The sequence below is a fragment of the Girardinichthys multiradiatus genome, chromosome 5, assembly GCF_021462225.1.
Source record: "Girardinichthys multiradiatus isolate DD_20200921_A chromosome 5, DD_fGirMul_XY1, whole genome shotgun sequence".
Classification (NCBI taxonomy): Eukaryota; Metazoa; Chordata; class Actinopteri; order Cyprinodontiformes; family Goodeidae; genus Girardinichthys; species Girardinichthys multiradiatus.
Window position 1 is genome coordinate 52,222,105 of NC_061798.1, and position 15,852 is coordinate 52,237,956.

Here is a 15,852-nt window from a genome sequence, read left to right on the forward strand (position 1 = left end):
TTCAGGTTGTGTAAACTTTATAAAACGTTGACAGAGCTATAAGCAGGGAAACATAGAAGGTAAAAGCAGAGACACGATCCAATAAATAATCAAATCCAGCTGTTCATCTACACAGATACAGAATTATTATCATGACGTCATGTGACTTGAGCTTTTACTTTGTAAAATCCGGAAGCTGACCTTTCAGAATAAAACCTAACGAAAAGCTCTCAAGAGTAACTGGAACTAGAGTTCTGCTCAGTACCAGAACTGCAGTTCACAAGTACTGTACTGTCCTGATGGAGACTTTATCATTATGTGGTGATGACACGTGACTCTGCGGTCCTTCGGGTCTGACGTCACCCCCACCCCCAGTCCATGATGGAGTGAGGAGGAGATGGGGATCGTGCGGTGCCTTCCTCACCGACACCAGAACCTCCTGCTCGGTCCCAGCGTCCCTGGCCCGTTCGGTGGAGGAGGCGGGCGGGCTGAAGGAGGAGAAGGAGCAGAGGAAGACGACGCGTCGCTCCACCAGCTGAGGTGTGAAGGAGGAGGAGGTGTTTCAGGAGCAGAAAACATCAGACACTCCAGGATTACAGAACCGCATCCACCGCATCCACCGCATCCACCGCATCCACCGCTCCTGCCGCATCCACCGCATCCACCGCATCCACCGCTCCTGCCGCATCCACCGCTCCTGCCGCTCCTGCCGCTTCTGCCGCTCCTGTCGCTCCTGCCGCTGTTGCGGAAACATGAAGACGCCGCACCGCGCGGCGGCCGCGGCAGCTCGATCCAACCGGAGCTGAACCGTTGAAGATGAGCGAAGACCCGCGGCCAGACGAGTGAGTAACACATCAGATGGTTTTGTTCTGTTCATGGTTCTGGTTCTGTGTGAGTGACAGGAGGTGTCTCATCACGTGGACACCGGTTGAGCTCCATACGAGGAGGAGGAGGAGGGCCTCGTCTTCTTCACTGAGGCCAGAGGAGCAGCAGGAGCAGAGAGGAGGTCCGCAGATAGATTTGAGAGGGGGGTTAACCGGTTCGGTTCTGTAACTATGATCCCTGAAATGCTGCATGTTGTGAGTCATCATCAGGCTCCAGCTGATTGTTATGGCTCAGAACGACCAGCTTCGGGTTCTGTTCCAGGTCAGCTCAGACACAGCTGGTTCTGATTCTGCTGCAATTCTACTTAGACAGAACCTCCTGATGTTGAGCTTTTGTTTGTTTTGTTTTTTTGTGTCACTGGGTTTGCACAGATTCTGTTTGCTCTGTTTTCCTGACTGATTAGATCCAGTAGGTCCTGTAGACTCTGGGTTGGAGCCCAATATAACGTCGAATACAGAACTTTGTTCCTGTTAGACTCAGAGCTTCAGGTCATTACTGGTTTCATTCCAAGCTGCTGTCCTTCCTGTGGTCGTTCAGTTCTACAGCTTTGGTCAGTATCTGCTAGGTTCAGCTGGTGTCTTGCTTTGGTTCTGCTGCTCTACAGGTTTTTTCTGAACCCTTTAAACCTTGTGATGTTCTTCAGGTTTGCTAAACAATTTTTACATTTAGCTCTGGGTTCTGCTGTGTTTTAAGGCCCATTTTCAGCTCTGGGTTCTGCTGTGTTTTAAGGCCCATTTTCAGCTCTGGGTTCTGCTCTGTGTTCAGGACTGCAGCTCTGACCCTGATCACCAACATTACTGTGGAACAGTTTAGCTTCCAGCTCTGCTGGCCTGGGTCTGATTCTGATTCTGATTGGATAGTTGTCACTGATGATCAATCTCTCCGTGACTGTGAGGCTCTTCATCATGTAAGGGAAGAGGAGCCCAACATGCCTGGGGTTGACCAGGTTCTGGATGTTCTGTGTGTGTTGCAGTGACAGCTACATCGTTCGGGTCAAAGCAGTGGTGATGACCAGGGATGAGTCCAGCGGCGGCTGGTTGGCGCTGGACGGCTGCCTGAGCAGGGTGGGGGTCTGCAGGCTGCTGCCCAGCGAGCTGCAGGGACGCAACAGCTTCCTGATCCACGGAGAGCGGCTCACAGACCGACAGGTGGGTTCTACGCACCGCTACAGGAGCCACAGAAACACAGTTGTCTTCGTTCTGGTAAAGTTCTGGTCAGTCAATGTTGGTTTAGCAGCAGATCGTTGCCATCAGAGACAAATTCTCATGGAGTCGAGCTTTTATTTTTTATATGACAGCTTTTCTGAGCCAACCTTAACAAATCCAACACATTTGGATCTTGTGGTAAATCATACTGGATCAGCACTGGTTCATAATACCGAGCTTAAAAACACCCAATGTGGAAAACATCAAAGTCAAACAAACTACAGCATTTTTATATCAGATACTTTGTCGGGGTCAGTCAATCATTTTCTACCGCTTATTCCATAGTGGGTCACGGGGGAGCTGGTGTCTATCTCCAGCAGTCTATGGGCAAGAGGCAGGGTTCACCCTGGACAGGTCGCCAGTCCATCACAGGGCAACACACAAACAACCATGCACACACTCATTCATACACCTAAGGGCAAGTTAGAGTTACCAATTAACCTACCAGGCATGTCTTTGGACTGTGGGAGGAAGCCGGAGTACCCGGTGAGAACCCACGCATGCACAGGGAGAACATGCAAACTCCACGCAGAAAGATCCCAGGCTGGGAATCAAACCCAGGACCTTCTTGCTGCAAGGCAACAGTGCTACCAACTGCACCACCGTGCAGCCGTGCACTTTGTCGGGGTATTAAAATTAAAATATTTCAGCCAACAAACCCTTTAACTAGGCCAGTAGCACCCAACTGAAACTAGTAAAACCAATTAAACACGAAAAGGGACAAAATAATAACCCGAAACCAATGAAATGATGCAATCACGGTTTGGTCAAAGTTTCAAACAGCTAGTTTGACATGAACGCTGGCTGATCATTTCTAGCCCAGCGTACAATGGACGAGGACGTGAACATCCGGTCCTAGTTGACTTTGGATTCAAGCTTCGAAGAAGTCCAGCTCGGCCAGAGAGGTCCAGATGTTCACGTGTCGTCTAAGACATGCAACCAGTGGCTGGAAGAGAGCGATTTCTGCTGCATGCCAGAGTTTCTAGTCCGGACGTCACAGGTTTCCAGCTGTGACTCCTCCTTCTTTGGCCTGCCCTAGAGTGGGTTAAAGTAGTGCATTCTGGGACTCAGAGTTTTACCAGTCTCGTTCATCCCATGGCTGGTGCACAACAAGATAAATCCTAACATGCACAGAAACATAGAACTGAAGCTCTGTTGTCAGTAATTTTGACGGAAGTAAACCAGGTTCTGGATTATTTTAGGCTTTCCTCGTGGGAATTCACGTTCGTTCCAAAACACTCGAGAAAAACTCGAGATAAAAAACAGCAATAAAAACAAGCCAGACATACATGTTTTATTGAACATGTTCATGTTCAATAAATCCGAATCTGGTTCTGATGAGGCCCGTTTGTCAGATAAAAGAACCTTTAGAAAATAACCACCTTTAAGCAGACATTAAACATACTTTTCATTAAGCCCACATTTCTGTATTAAAATGATTTTTCTTGGTCTGATGTAATATTCTGATCTTAAATGCTGTGTTCTTATTGGCTGGAAGCAGAAAATCATCATAATTACCAGAAATAAAATGAATCAGTCTGCATGGAATTAATTTATGTAATCTATATAATCTATATTTCAGCGATAGAGTTACTTGAATAAAGGATCCTCTCAATAATATTCTCATTCATTGAATATGACTGATGAGTACAGTCACAAACTAATAATAATTAAATTCATGTGAATGCTTGAACCTTCTGCTAAAATAATAAATGATCTTCCACAAAACGCTGCAGTATTGGATAAATTAGGTTTAATTTTATTTGATCTTTTCTCTGGAAGACATTTGTTTGTCTGAACGTATGTATACTTAAGCTACAGTTGAATAAAATACAGTAAAAGTTTTATTCTGTTGAATAAACTACTGATATTTCTCTCAAATTTAAAGAGAAATATTCAGATTTGTAACATTCATTTTCAGAAATGGTCAAAATAATAAAAATGGTCGATTTCAGACCTTGAATAACAAAAAGAAACATCTTCGTGTTCAACAAATGTTCAGAAATGGACAACTGCTGCAATAATCTCAGTTTTGCCGCATCTGAGCATGCTCAGCCTCGCTGCTGTTGGCTGCAGGACCTAGTCAGCACGATTATAACTTGATGGACTCAATGGCACCCAGTTTAGTCATTAATCACAGCTGGAGGCGCTGACTTTAAACATGTTCTGATCTCATTCTGTAAAATGATTCTAGCAACAGCAGAAACAGAGAAGGATGGTTCCTTTTTTCTGCAACTAAGAATGAGTTTAACCTCAGCAAATCTTTACCTTAACCTGATGTGGAAACAGTAAAACTACCTGGAGAAATGGGATTATTCCTTGCTTTGAACCTGACCTTCACGACCTTCTGCTTCCATATGTATGAGCTGTTGGCTTTGGTGTCACTTTCTACCTGAAGCCACAGTAGAAACCACATGTTTACATACACTGTATAGGATACAAAATCCTGTTTTATTAATGAGCTCTTCTTATTGCTTTCTTCAAAGTCAGGAGTTTACATACACTAAAATTAATTTGCCTCTAAATATGGGAGAACTAAGATGATGTCATGGCTTTGTAAGCTTTTGATTGGGTAATTCACAACTTTTCAGTTAAATGGAGGAACTCCAGTGAATGTATTTTAAGGCAACACTCTGCTTCCCTGTGTTACATCATGGAAACATCTAAAGAAATCGTGCTTGGGTCCAAGTTCCAAATAAGGTTCCACATTTATTTGTGGTTCTGGTGTGAAATGTTGACTCAGCGCCAAAGGAAAAGCCAAAGACCTTGTGAAGATGCTGCTGAAGCTGTTCGGAGAGTCATGTCCACAGTGAAACGAGCCCTGGACCAACATGAGCTGAAAGGCCACTCAGAGAGGAAGAAGCCAGAACTCCACAAGCAACAGGAAAAGCCAGACTACAGTTTGTAAATGTCCTCAGGGACCAAGAGCTTCATTGTTGGAGGCAGGTCCTGTGGCCTGATGAAACCATCAATAGCTCATTTTCTTCCGAAAGCCCCAGGATTTGTTTTACCCGGGTAAAAGGAGTTCCAGGGAATACTTTACGTTCTGTTTCTATTGCCAGGAGAGGCCCTGGACCATAAATTCAAATCAGCCTAATGATGTCTGGGGAAGTTGTGAAAAAGAAACTGCAATACATCTTCATCCCAGTAGATGGCATTGCTCCTTTAATCTGTTTAAAAGACTATTGGTTAGGCTGCAGCGCTGGTGGTGTAGGGGTTAGCGTGCAACCACATATAGAGGCTATAGTGCTCGTAGCAGCCGTCCCGGGTTCGAGTCCCGGACCCGGCGAGCTTTGCCGAATGTCTCCCCCTCTCTTTGCCCCTCCTTCCTGTCTGCGTACTGTCAAAAATAAAAACCTCTAGTGCTGAAAAAAGTCTTAAAAACAAAAAAAAAAGACTATTGGCTAATAAGTAATTATTTTGTTTCAAATAACAAATAATAAATGATGAGCAACTTTAGAGTTATACAGTTTATTAATTCCTTCCATTATTCATTAAGTTGCTCTGGATCCATAAACAGTAAAAGTTTAAATCATTATGTTACATTTAATTTTTTACTAACCTCCAACAGGCCAGAGTTGTTGCTTTACAACTGCATGATTCATTTACAGTAACTACTAAACACTGATTAACACACTTATTTTTCTTTCATTATCATCAGGTAAACTAATAACAGATAACTACAGGAACATAAAAACCTTAATAATCATTCAAGAAGTACAGAGAACTGATACTTTGACTGTCTAATCAAAAGCAAGTGTTTATTTAAAGTAGAAGATGCACAGAGAGTAGAGCAGAAGATGACAGGACACGAGGGTGTAGAGGATCACTCGGAGCTTCGGGGAAACTGCATCCAAACCTGGAACTGTGGTCTCTCCTCCTGCAGAGTCGTTTGCGTAAAACTATGAAAAATAATAAGAGTTCATACTCCACAAAGTTAGATAAGTCTTAGAGAAATGTGTATTTTTAAGTACAAGGAAAAGTGAAAGAGCTGTAATCATCAGCAGTGCATACAAATATTTTTCTTACAGAACTTTGGTGAAATAGTTTGTAATTATTTTCAAATTAAAGATTCAAGATTGTATAAGATAAGATAAAATGTCCCAGGTTTCCCACGAAAATTTTATTTTCTAGTACCTGCGGTTATTCACCACATACGTACTAAACGCTTCATATTCACTTTTAGCTGCCACAAACGGGTAACAGGCAGCAGGTTATTTTGTTGCGTCCATCACTCAGACAACATATGTGGTGGAGCAGAGAAGGTCAGCTAGTTCTACCAGGTATGAAGGAAATTAATGAAAATGTGTAGAAATTAATAAAAGATTCTGATATTTAAAAAATAGAAATCATTCAGAAACTGACTGAAGAGAACATGTTTAGTCTGATTTCATTTGTGAGAAAAATGTTTCTGTGTTGTTTTGTGAATGTGAACATCTTGTTCTTCACTCTTCTGGTCCAACATTTATTCATTCTCAGGTGATTCTGGAGTGTTTCTTGAAAAAAGACCTGGTCTACACAAAAGCCAATCCAACGTTCCATCACTGGAAGGTAGACAACAGAAAGTGTGGCCTGACCTTCCAGTGCTCCTCTGATGCTCGAGCCTTCGATCGCGGGGTGAGGAGGGCTCTGGAGGACCTGGCAGAAGGTATGAAAGGAATGTCTGGTTTGGGAACTTCAGGGTCTAAGCTTTGGTCTTTGCAGTTTTATGTGGTTCTCTTGGCACCTTCAGGCAACAGTTGTTTTTCATATTAAACCAGAAGATTGATCCACAGTGAGTTCAGGTTCCTGGTACATTTGTCTTCAGGCCATGACCTCCAGACCTGCAGCACACCACAGCCAAGTGTGAAGTGTCTTTGATAAGAGTCAGCTGCTCCAACTCTGAGCCCACAATGCTCAACTGGAAGGTGGATTGCTCCCTCCAGGTCAGGTCAGTGGAGGATCTCAGGTACCTTGGAGTCTTGATCTTGTTTGGTTGAAGGATGGACCAGGATATGGATATGCAACTCAACTAAGGTGAGGGTGTGGGGCTCCATCATCCTGGGACAGTATGAAGTGGAGGTACTGCTCACCTGCATCAAAAGGAGTCAGCTGAGGTGATGGGATGTCTCCTTTGGAAGGTTTTCAGGGCAGACCTAGAACCTGCTGGAAGGAGTATGTGTACCTTCTGGCCTGGTGACGCCTTTGGATCCCCCAGAGTGACCTGGACAATATCTCTGGGGAGAGGCTCGTTGGGTTTCCTTCCCAGATCTGGTTCCCCTCGACCTGATCTCAGATAAGTAGAAGACAATGGAGGGATGGATGGAAGCCCATCTCCGAAGGCATCAGATCCTCAAAGCTGCAGAAAGGTGTAAAGCACTGAGGAAAAGGCCTGAAGACTGAGCTGGACATCTTTTGTAATGACCAAGAAGGTTTGTGAAAGAATTCCCAGGGAACCCTGAAGGATCTGATCAAACATGTTGTAGAACACGTAGAGCATATCAGCAGATTTTAGTTAATACTGTTAGTGGATGAGGGGATGGTCAAAATGAGACACTGTTGGTCAGAAGAGCTTTTTGAAGAGCAGAGGCCTGATGTGAGGGATTGGTGAGCAAAGTTTTCTACTAAACTGGTGTCAGAGTTTCCTTTAATGGTCCGTTAGGAAAACGATACCGTGACTCATCATCTCCTGTGTTTCCTAGGGTCAGTAAACCCCGTCTGTGTTTGCTGAAAGAAGTCTTCACTTCAGATCCATGTCAGCATTACACCTCCTGTAGCTTCCTACATGGGGGTCATCAGCCTTCTTCTGCAACCAGAACCTTTCAAATAAAAGTTCTGGTGTCACAGATCCGCTCTCTGTTCACCAGGTTCCACAACATCTTCATCCACGCTGCAGAATGAAGCAGAGCTCGGGGATGATGACGTCTTCACGGTGAGAAGTTTGTTGGTGTTATGTTTGTTGATGAATCATCAATTTTTCAGATCTGGTTTCTGACACAAAGCCCTGATGTTCCATCATGATTTCTTTTTAAATAACAATCAGCACACAATTCAGCAGGAAGGAGACATTATCCATCAACAGGTGGTAGAACGTCGAGGAGCAGGGATTAGAAACCTGATGTCAACCTTGTCCAGGGCAGGAGTCTGCTTCTCTGGGCTCAGAGGCGTTAGGATTGGACCATCACACAATGGGAACGTGGACTGTGGTCCAATAAATCAGGATTCTGGATCAATGAGGAAAAAGAGCCAGTCCCTGCAGCTAGGCAGGAACCAGAAATCGGATGACGACCCTGTTCTGTTGGACTCCAGTTTGCAGGAGGAACGGATAAAACAATAGCTGGAGCTCTTCATGGATTGGGATCTTTATCAACATGAAGTGTTGGAGAAGCAATGGGAACATTACAGTGTGTGGAGCTGCAGTGAACCTCTGGAAGTTTGTGTCCTAACAGGGATATTAACAAAGTAAAAAATTGTAAAACAGGAAGTATCTCAACTTCACACCACAAATAAAATGGAGAGAAGATGGAAAAGATGCAGATTTTTATTGGCTTCCTCTCCGGTTCCTTCTGTAAACAGTTCTGTGAATTTCGCTCTGAATAGTTTCCACCACGATGTCTGACCCTGCAGAGATCCGTCACAGATCCTGTTTATGTTCCTCAGTTCGAGGAAAGAGCCGCAGGCTGCAGGTCTTTCCTTTCCTTCCTGTCAGCAGGACTGGAGTCTTCTTCGTGAACTGGAGGAAGTCAGACTGTTTCCAGAGAAGGGATTCCTGGACAGAGCTCGACTGGAAGTTGCTTTTAGACATGCAGGATAAAACGCTCAGTAGGAGGACACAGGGCTTTCTCTGAAACCATCTGTTTATTTCAAAACCAAAATACTCTAGGTTCTACACAGATTTTAACACAAGCAGCTGATTTAAAATGTCACCCTGTTAAAGATTGTTTCAGTGCTTCTATCTTCTCTGTTTCTGCTCCAGACGGCCACTGACAGCTCGTCCAACTCGTCTCAGAGGAGAGAACCCACCATGCACGCGTTGGCTCCGGCCCATTTCTGCGAACCGCGTCGGCACCACTGCATCCTGGGACATTTCTACGAACATCCCTGGCCCTCAGACCACTACTTCCTGGACCCGGTGAGTTCAGAGCTTCAGCTGAGAGGTATTGTGGTTGCAGCTGCTCACTGAAGTTCATTTTAGCTTTAGAACTTCAACATATCTCCATGATGCCTCATCTGATAACTTCTTGAAACATTAAAGGTTTGTTTTTGTGATTAATGTGGTTCCCAACTAGACAAAAACTGTTTCTGTTCTCTGGCTCTCGCAGGCGATGCACATCTTTCCTCGTCATGCCAACTTCCCTTTGGAGGAGGAGGAGATTGTTCGCATCAGCCCTCGTGGGCGAACCTGGCTTACCGGCTATGAGGACTATCGGCACGCCAACTCCACGCGTGACAAACTCACGCAGCCCCACAACCCGGATACCTGCATGCACTTCACCAAGAGCGAACCACCCAAACATGACTACACGTATCCGTACCCACTGAGCTGCGGCGTGCAGCGAGGCTACGACAGCAAGCCGGGCTGCCTGGAGATGGGCAGTGGTCGCAGGGCGGTGGTGACGCTGCAGCCGCGGCCTCCTCAGTCCAAAGCAAAGTGTCGCATGGAGGATGGGGAGCGTTTTCGCTGCGTTTACTGTCAGGACATGTTTAACCGCGAGGACAATGGGCGGGGCCAGTGCCAAGAGGCTCCTGACCCCATTCAGACCTGTATCCGCCGGGTCAGCTTCATGTGGTGCGCCGACAGCCTGCTGTACCACTGCATGTCAGATCCAGAGGGTGACTACTCGGACCCATGCTCCTGCGACACCAGCGATGAGCGCTTCTGCCTGCGCTGGACGGCGTTGATCAGCCTGTCGCTGGTGGCGCCCTGCATGTGTTGCTACGCCCCCCTGAGGGCGTGCCACCGCTGTGGAGTGGCCTGTCACTGCTGTGGCGGGAAACACAGAGCCGTGGGGTGATTCACCACAAGCCCCTTCCACTCCACAGAGACCACACGGAAACCAATGCCGCTGTTATTTCTGTTGTTGATGTGGTTTATTTGTAGCAGGAAGTGAAAGTTCGTGCCAACCGTTGTGCTTTTTCTGTGACTCTGAGGACCAAAAGGCTTCATTAAGAAAACTTCTCCATAAAACATAAAAGTATAAATATCTGGTTGTATTAGGGCCGTCAAATCTAATGTCAGCGCAGAAAATCATCTAAAGTACATCCAGATTTTATTTCTACATGTAAATGAAGGTGGAGTTAGATTTCTGTTAATGCTGAGGCGCCACATCATTAATCTGGAAGAAATCACTTCATCCTCTTTGTTTTACAAGAAACCAGACTATCACTGAAAATGTATCATATATATTCATTCATCATTCTACACGGGGGAATATTTCAAGAGTGTATTTCTTTTCATTTTGATGATTTTGGCTTCCAGCTCATGAAAACCCAAAATTCAGTTCAAAGACTACATCACAGTAATAACAAATGGCAGATTCAGGGAATCTCCCTCAAAACATTTAAATTTGCTTTTCTTCACAATCCTTTCAGGGCTTTGGTTGACCCTGTTACTTGTTCCCTGCCACACTTTTTCCTTCCATTCAACTTTCCATTAATAGACATGTCTAGAGAACCCTGTTACACCCTGTGACCTTTTATGGCTTGTGATGGGAGTCAGTGATTCTGTCTTTTCATCAGCAATAAGCCAGAATCATCAAAATAAAAACTCAAACATAAACCTCTGTGTAGCAGGAATATATGAGTTTCAAATTCTGAACTGAATAACTGAGATCAATTAACTCATTATTGCGTTATTACCGCTCCGAACACCAACAGTGTAGGTTAATTGTGACGAACAGCAGAGATGGTTTCGTGAGAACAAGTCGACAACGTGTCCCAGTTAACCTGCAGTTTAATTTCAGATATTTTTATTAGTGTATAAAGTCCAGATCAGATGAAATGTTCCATAAACCGGTCCCTGGCCAACATTTAAGAGCTGAGCTATAACTTATATTAATACATTTATATTTATGATGTAACATTAATAGTGCCATAAACTGGACCATATTGACACTTTTCAGGAAATCAGCTGATGTGACCATCAGCCATGCAGTCGGACCTGCACATGAAGCTGACACGTCTAGACCCCAGGAGGAATGGGGGACTTATCAGGCAGTAACCAGAGCATCCGATAGTGGGTCAGAACACCAGAGGATCCTGTTCACACTGAGGGGATGTAATCCAAATGTTCGCAGATTGACGCCTCTGATATAAAATATAATAAGAGAAACGTATCTGAGCCCGTATCTGTACAGATGGATCTTTGGTTTTTGGGATGAATGCGATCATGGTACTGGTACATGACCGGTACCGGTCCTAATCTAGGCCACGTTTGACCCATGAAACTCTTTTCTTGCTTCAGCTGAGTCATTTTACTCTCTTTATTCTCACTGTTACACAGAAGGTTAGGATGTGATGAGGACAGTTGTCCTTCAAGAAATCCTCAGAACTTTTATTAATGAGAGTTTAATGACTGGGTGATAAGCAGATCCAGACATTCAGAAAACTCCAAACTCCATTTATACCAGTGCAAGTTACCATGATGTTAGGCATGCTGCACTGCTCAGGTTGTGTATGCGTGCTGAGGCTGCTGGTTGGAACGGTCCACCTGCTCAACCGATACTGGTCGTTCCACATTGGTTGTTCGGGATTGAAGATAGCGTGGTTGTTGGTTCCAGATGGTCGGGTTAGAGTATTTCAGAACCCACAACCATCCCAGGTTTACAGAGGCTGGTCTGAAGAAGAGAAAATATCCAGTGAGCAGCAGCTGTGTGGAGAAAGATACCTTGTTGATGTCAGGTAGCCCTAGTATGTGGGAGTGAGGTGTGAATGGCAGATTTTCTTAGAAGAAGGCTTAGACGTTTTTAGTTTCTGCCTGTAGGTTGGAATAAGATGAAGCAGGCAGTGATCAGAAAGTCCCAAAGCAGCCATGGGGACAGCCTATTATTCATCTTTTAAAGTTGTGTAGCAGTGGTCCAGAGTGTTTTTATTCCTGGTTGGACACTAAATATGCTGTCTGCATTTGGGAAGTTCGTTGGAGAGGATTGCACTGTTAAAATTCCCAAGAACAATGATGAGAGTCTGGAGGCTTTTCTCCACACCTGTTATCAGCTAGGCGAGCTGCTTCTCAGCTTCTGATGTGCAGCTTAGTGGTGGGATGTGAACACCAACCAGAACAAATGAGAACTCCCTCAATGAATAAAAGGGTTAACAGTTTATATAAAATATAGACTCCAGATGAGGACTACATGTCTTCTATTGAGGCAGTGTAAGGCAGTTTTGAAAGCAAAAGGGGGTCCAAGCTGGTACTAGCAAGGTGTACCTAATAGAGGGTCCAGTAAATGTGGTTTAGTGTTTTGACAGCTCTGCTGACCTGGACTACAATCTGCTCTGATGTTACTCTCTCCTCCACAAACAACAGACTGAAACCAACAGACTGAAGCTAAACGCAGTTTATGGGCTGCTAGCAGAACTTCAGTCATTAGGTTACATGTGACTAAACTTCTACTTTACTGTTCCAAATATTAAAATGAGTATTGCTGTATGCTGTATTTTATTGCAACAGTGTTGTTTTTCTCCAGTTTGAGAAGCTGGAAATCTTCTCAGCTCGAAGCCCAAAGATGAATTTCCAGCTGGTTTTCCTCCTGCTGTATTACAGGCATCTTGCAGTTCAGTCTGTAAAGTTGGTGGAAGGATAACACCAATGAAAACCACCACACAACATGTGGTCCACAGTCAGGTCAGAACACAGCAGCTGGCATGAGAAACTCTAGAGAGCAGCAGTCAGGACTCTCATGTCCGTCTCATTGATTTGCTTCAGTCTGCCGTCAGATGTGGAGACGCCTCTTACAATAAAAAATAAAGCGTCCCACATGATTTTTGTCATTATGCTGAGGAAGGTGCACTGAAGCAGTTTCCTGTTGTCTGTGTCTCCGTCCTGTGATGGCTTTCTTCAGATGTTGAAGGAAAGTGCCTGAAGCCTCCTCTTCATTGTGTCCTCATCTATCTTTCACTGGAATATAACTGTATAAGTAAAACAGCAAAGGAGCAAGTCATCAGTTTGTCTTTTTATACATAACTTACATTTATACCACTGTAAAAAACTGAATATATAAATATATACTGTATATGTATCAGGTCAGCGATGTACATTTTTCAGTTCTATTTTTTTATTGTTTCTAAAATGATGTATGTCAAAGATACAAACAAAAAGACTAAAATCTGAAAAATAAAACACTTGAATATTGCAGAGTTTGTTTTTATTTTACAGAGAGTGACAAACTTGTTATGTTGTGAGGAAACTACACTAGCAGAAAGTTCATCTACAACAGATGTTTAAAAAGTATCAGTCAGCAGTCAATGGGCGAGAGACGGGGTACATCCTGGACAGGTCGCCAGTCCATCGCAGGGCAACACACAAACAACCATGCACTCATTCATACACCTAAGGGCAATTAAGAGTGACCAATTAACCTAACAGCCATGTCTTTGGACTGTGGGAGGAAGCCGGAGTACCCGGTGAGAACCCACGCATGCACGGGGAGAACATGTAGACTCCATGCAGAAAGACCCCGGGTGGGAGTCAAACCCAGGACCTTCTTGCTGCAAGGCAACAGTGCTACCAACCGCGCCACCGTGCAGCCCCAGTGTTTAAAAAGTATCCAAGTTAAAAATGTTCATATGGACAGAAGTTCCAGTTAAAGGTGGGGGAGATGTGGTTTCCAGTCTGGGGGGATTTCTGTACTATGGCTTTATATTGAGGAAGATGTGACCTTGTAGGCCTCATCATCTGGAGACGTCCAGTGTAAAACAATCTGGACAAAAATTCAAACCTCAAATTCAAAGTCTGGAAACGGTTAGATGACTACCTACAGATGGTGAAGGACCTACTGCCCCAGGTGAAGGATCAGGGCCAGTATTTACAAAGAACTCTAAAAGAACAATTCAAAGTAGCTCATAGTGAAGTAATCTATAAGGAAAGACAGAGAGAAAGGAGAGATCTTCTCCTCCAATGAACAACAGTGAATGAATAAAACGCTACCAGCTCCATGGTGCAGAGATCCACCTCCTAAACAGTCGAGTTAATGAGAACATAAACTTCTAGAACATTCATACAATTATTAATATAGAGATAAGATTAACTTTATCATCCCCCTAGAGGGAAATTAAATAGTTTCAGCAGCAGGACAGGTTAAAGGTCAACCTCTAGTAAGGTGATATTAGGAAGGATCAATAAATAATAGAAATAATATTAAATAACCATGAATAAAAAGTGAACAAAATTACAAACAATATAGTACAGAATTATTTACCAATTTACTCCTCAGTCTCCCTGGTAAGGCCTACACCAGGGTATTGGAGAGGAGAGTCCGGCTGATAGTTGAACCTCGGCTTCAGGAGGAGCAGTGTGGTTTTCGTCCCGGTCGTGGAACACTGGACCAGCTCTATACCCTCTACAGGGTGCTCGTCCTGTCATAACTTTTATGGACAGGGTTTCTAGACGCAGCCAAGGGCCGGAGGGGGTCTGGTTTGGGGACCAGTGGATTTCGTCTCTTCTTTTTGCAGATTCAGTTTCAATTCAATTCAGTTTATTTATATAACTCCAATTCACAACATATGTCGTCTCAAGGCACTTCACAAAAGTCAGATGACGTGGTCCTGCTGGCCCCCTCTAGCCAAGACCTACAGCATGCGCTGTGGCGGTTCACAGCCGAGTGTGAAGCAGCTGGGATGAAGATCAGCTCCTCCAAGTCCGAGGCCATGGTTCTCGACCGGAAAAGGGTGGCTTGTCCTCTTCAAGTTGGAGGGGAGTTCCTGTCTCAAGTGGAGGAGTTCAAGTATCTCGGGGTCTTGTTCACGAGTGAGGGAAGAATGGAGCGGGAGATCAACAGACGGATCGGTGCAGCTGCCACAGTAATGGGGGCGCTGTGGTGAAGAGAGAGCTGAGCCGAAAAGCAAAGCTCTCAATTTACTGGTCGGTCTACGTTCCTACCCTCACCTATGGCCATGAACTTTGGGTCATGACCGAAAGAACGAGATCACGGATACAAGCGACTGAAATGAGCTTCCTCCGTAGGGTGGCCGGGCGCTCACTTAGAGATAGGGCGAGGAGCTCGGCCATCCGGGAGGAGCTCGGAGTAGAGCCGCTGCTCCTCCACATTGAGAGGAGCCAGTTGAGGTGGCTCGGGCATCTATACCGGATGCCTCCTGGACGCCTTCCTCGGGAGGTGTTCCAGGCACGTCCCACCGGGAGGAGGCCCAGGGGACGGCCCAGGACACGCTGGAGGGACTATGTCTCTCGGCTGGCCTGGGAACGCCTTGGGCTCCCCCTGGAGGAGCTGGAGGAGGTGTCTGGAGAGAGGGACGTCTGGGTGTCTCTGCTGAGTCTGCTGCCCCCGCGACCCGGTCCTGGATAAAGCGGAAGACGAGTACGAGTACGAATTATTTAAATATTTTTATAGACTGTAAAGGACTGTAGGGCTGCACAGTGGTGCAGTTGGTAGCACTATTGCCTTGAGCAAGAAGGTCCTAGGTTCAACTCCCAGCTGGGAGTCTTTATGCATGGACTTTGCATGTTCTCCTCATGCATGCGTGGGTTCTCTCCAGGTACTCTGGCTTCCTCCCACAGTCCAAAAACATGACTGGACTCTCTAAAATTGCCCTTAGGTATGGATGGATGTGTGCATGGTTGTATGTCTCAGTG

At 45.0% G+C, this 15,852-nt stretch overlaps 1 protein-coding gene and 1 long non-coding RNA gene across 2 annotated transcripts in view; one reads left to right on the forward strand and one right to left on the reverse strand.

Moving 5' to 3' along the window:
- Window positions 1–13,396, forward strand: spred2a (sprouty related EVH1 domain containing 2a). The gene is made up of 6 exons (XM_047364641.1): window positions 1–821; window positions 1,838–2,012; window positions 6,549–6,717; window positions 7,916–7,980; window positions 9,025–9,180; window positions 9,371–13,396. Exons 1-6 carry the CDS (start codon window positions 796–798, stop codon window positions 10,061–10,063), a joined length of 1,284 nt encoding a protein of 427 aa, XP_047220597.1. The 5' UTR covers window positions 1–795; the 3' UTR covers window positions 10,064–13,396.
- The window catches only part of LOC124867936, a 7,281-nt gene continuing 4,171 nt past the window's right edge, over window positions 12,743–15,852 (reverse strand). The window contains exon 2 of the long non-coding RNA XR_007038178.1: window positions 12,743–13,172. This is a non-coding gene — a long non-coding RNA (uncharacterized LOC124867936). The remainder of the gene's footprint in view (window positions 13,173–15,852) is intronic.

Excerpts from the sequence above, each read along its gene's own strand:
- spred2a (XM_047364641.1), top strand. The coding sequence starts at position 796 with ATGAGCGAAGACCCGCGGCCAGACGA. Across the intron at positions 822-1,837 it reads GAAGACCCGCGGCCAGACGA|TGACAGCTACATCGTTCGGG; the intron begins GTGAGTAACACA and ends TGTGTGTTGCAG. Across the intron at positions 2,013-6,548 it reads AGCGGCTCACAGACCGACAG|GTGATTCTGGAGTGTTTCTT; the intron begins GTGGGTTCTACG and ends ATTCATTCTCAG.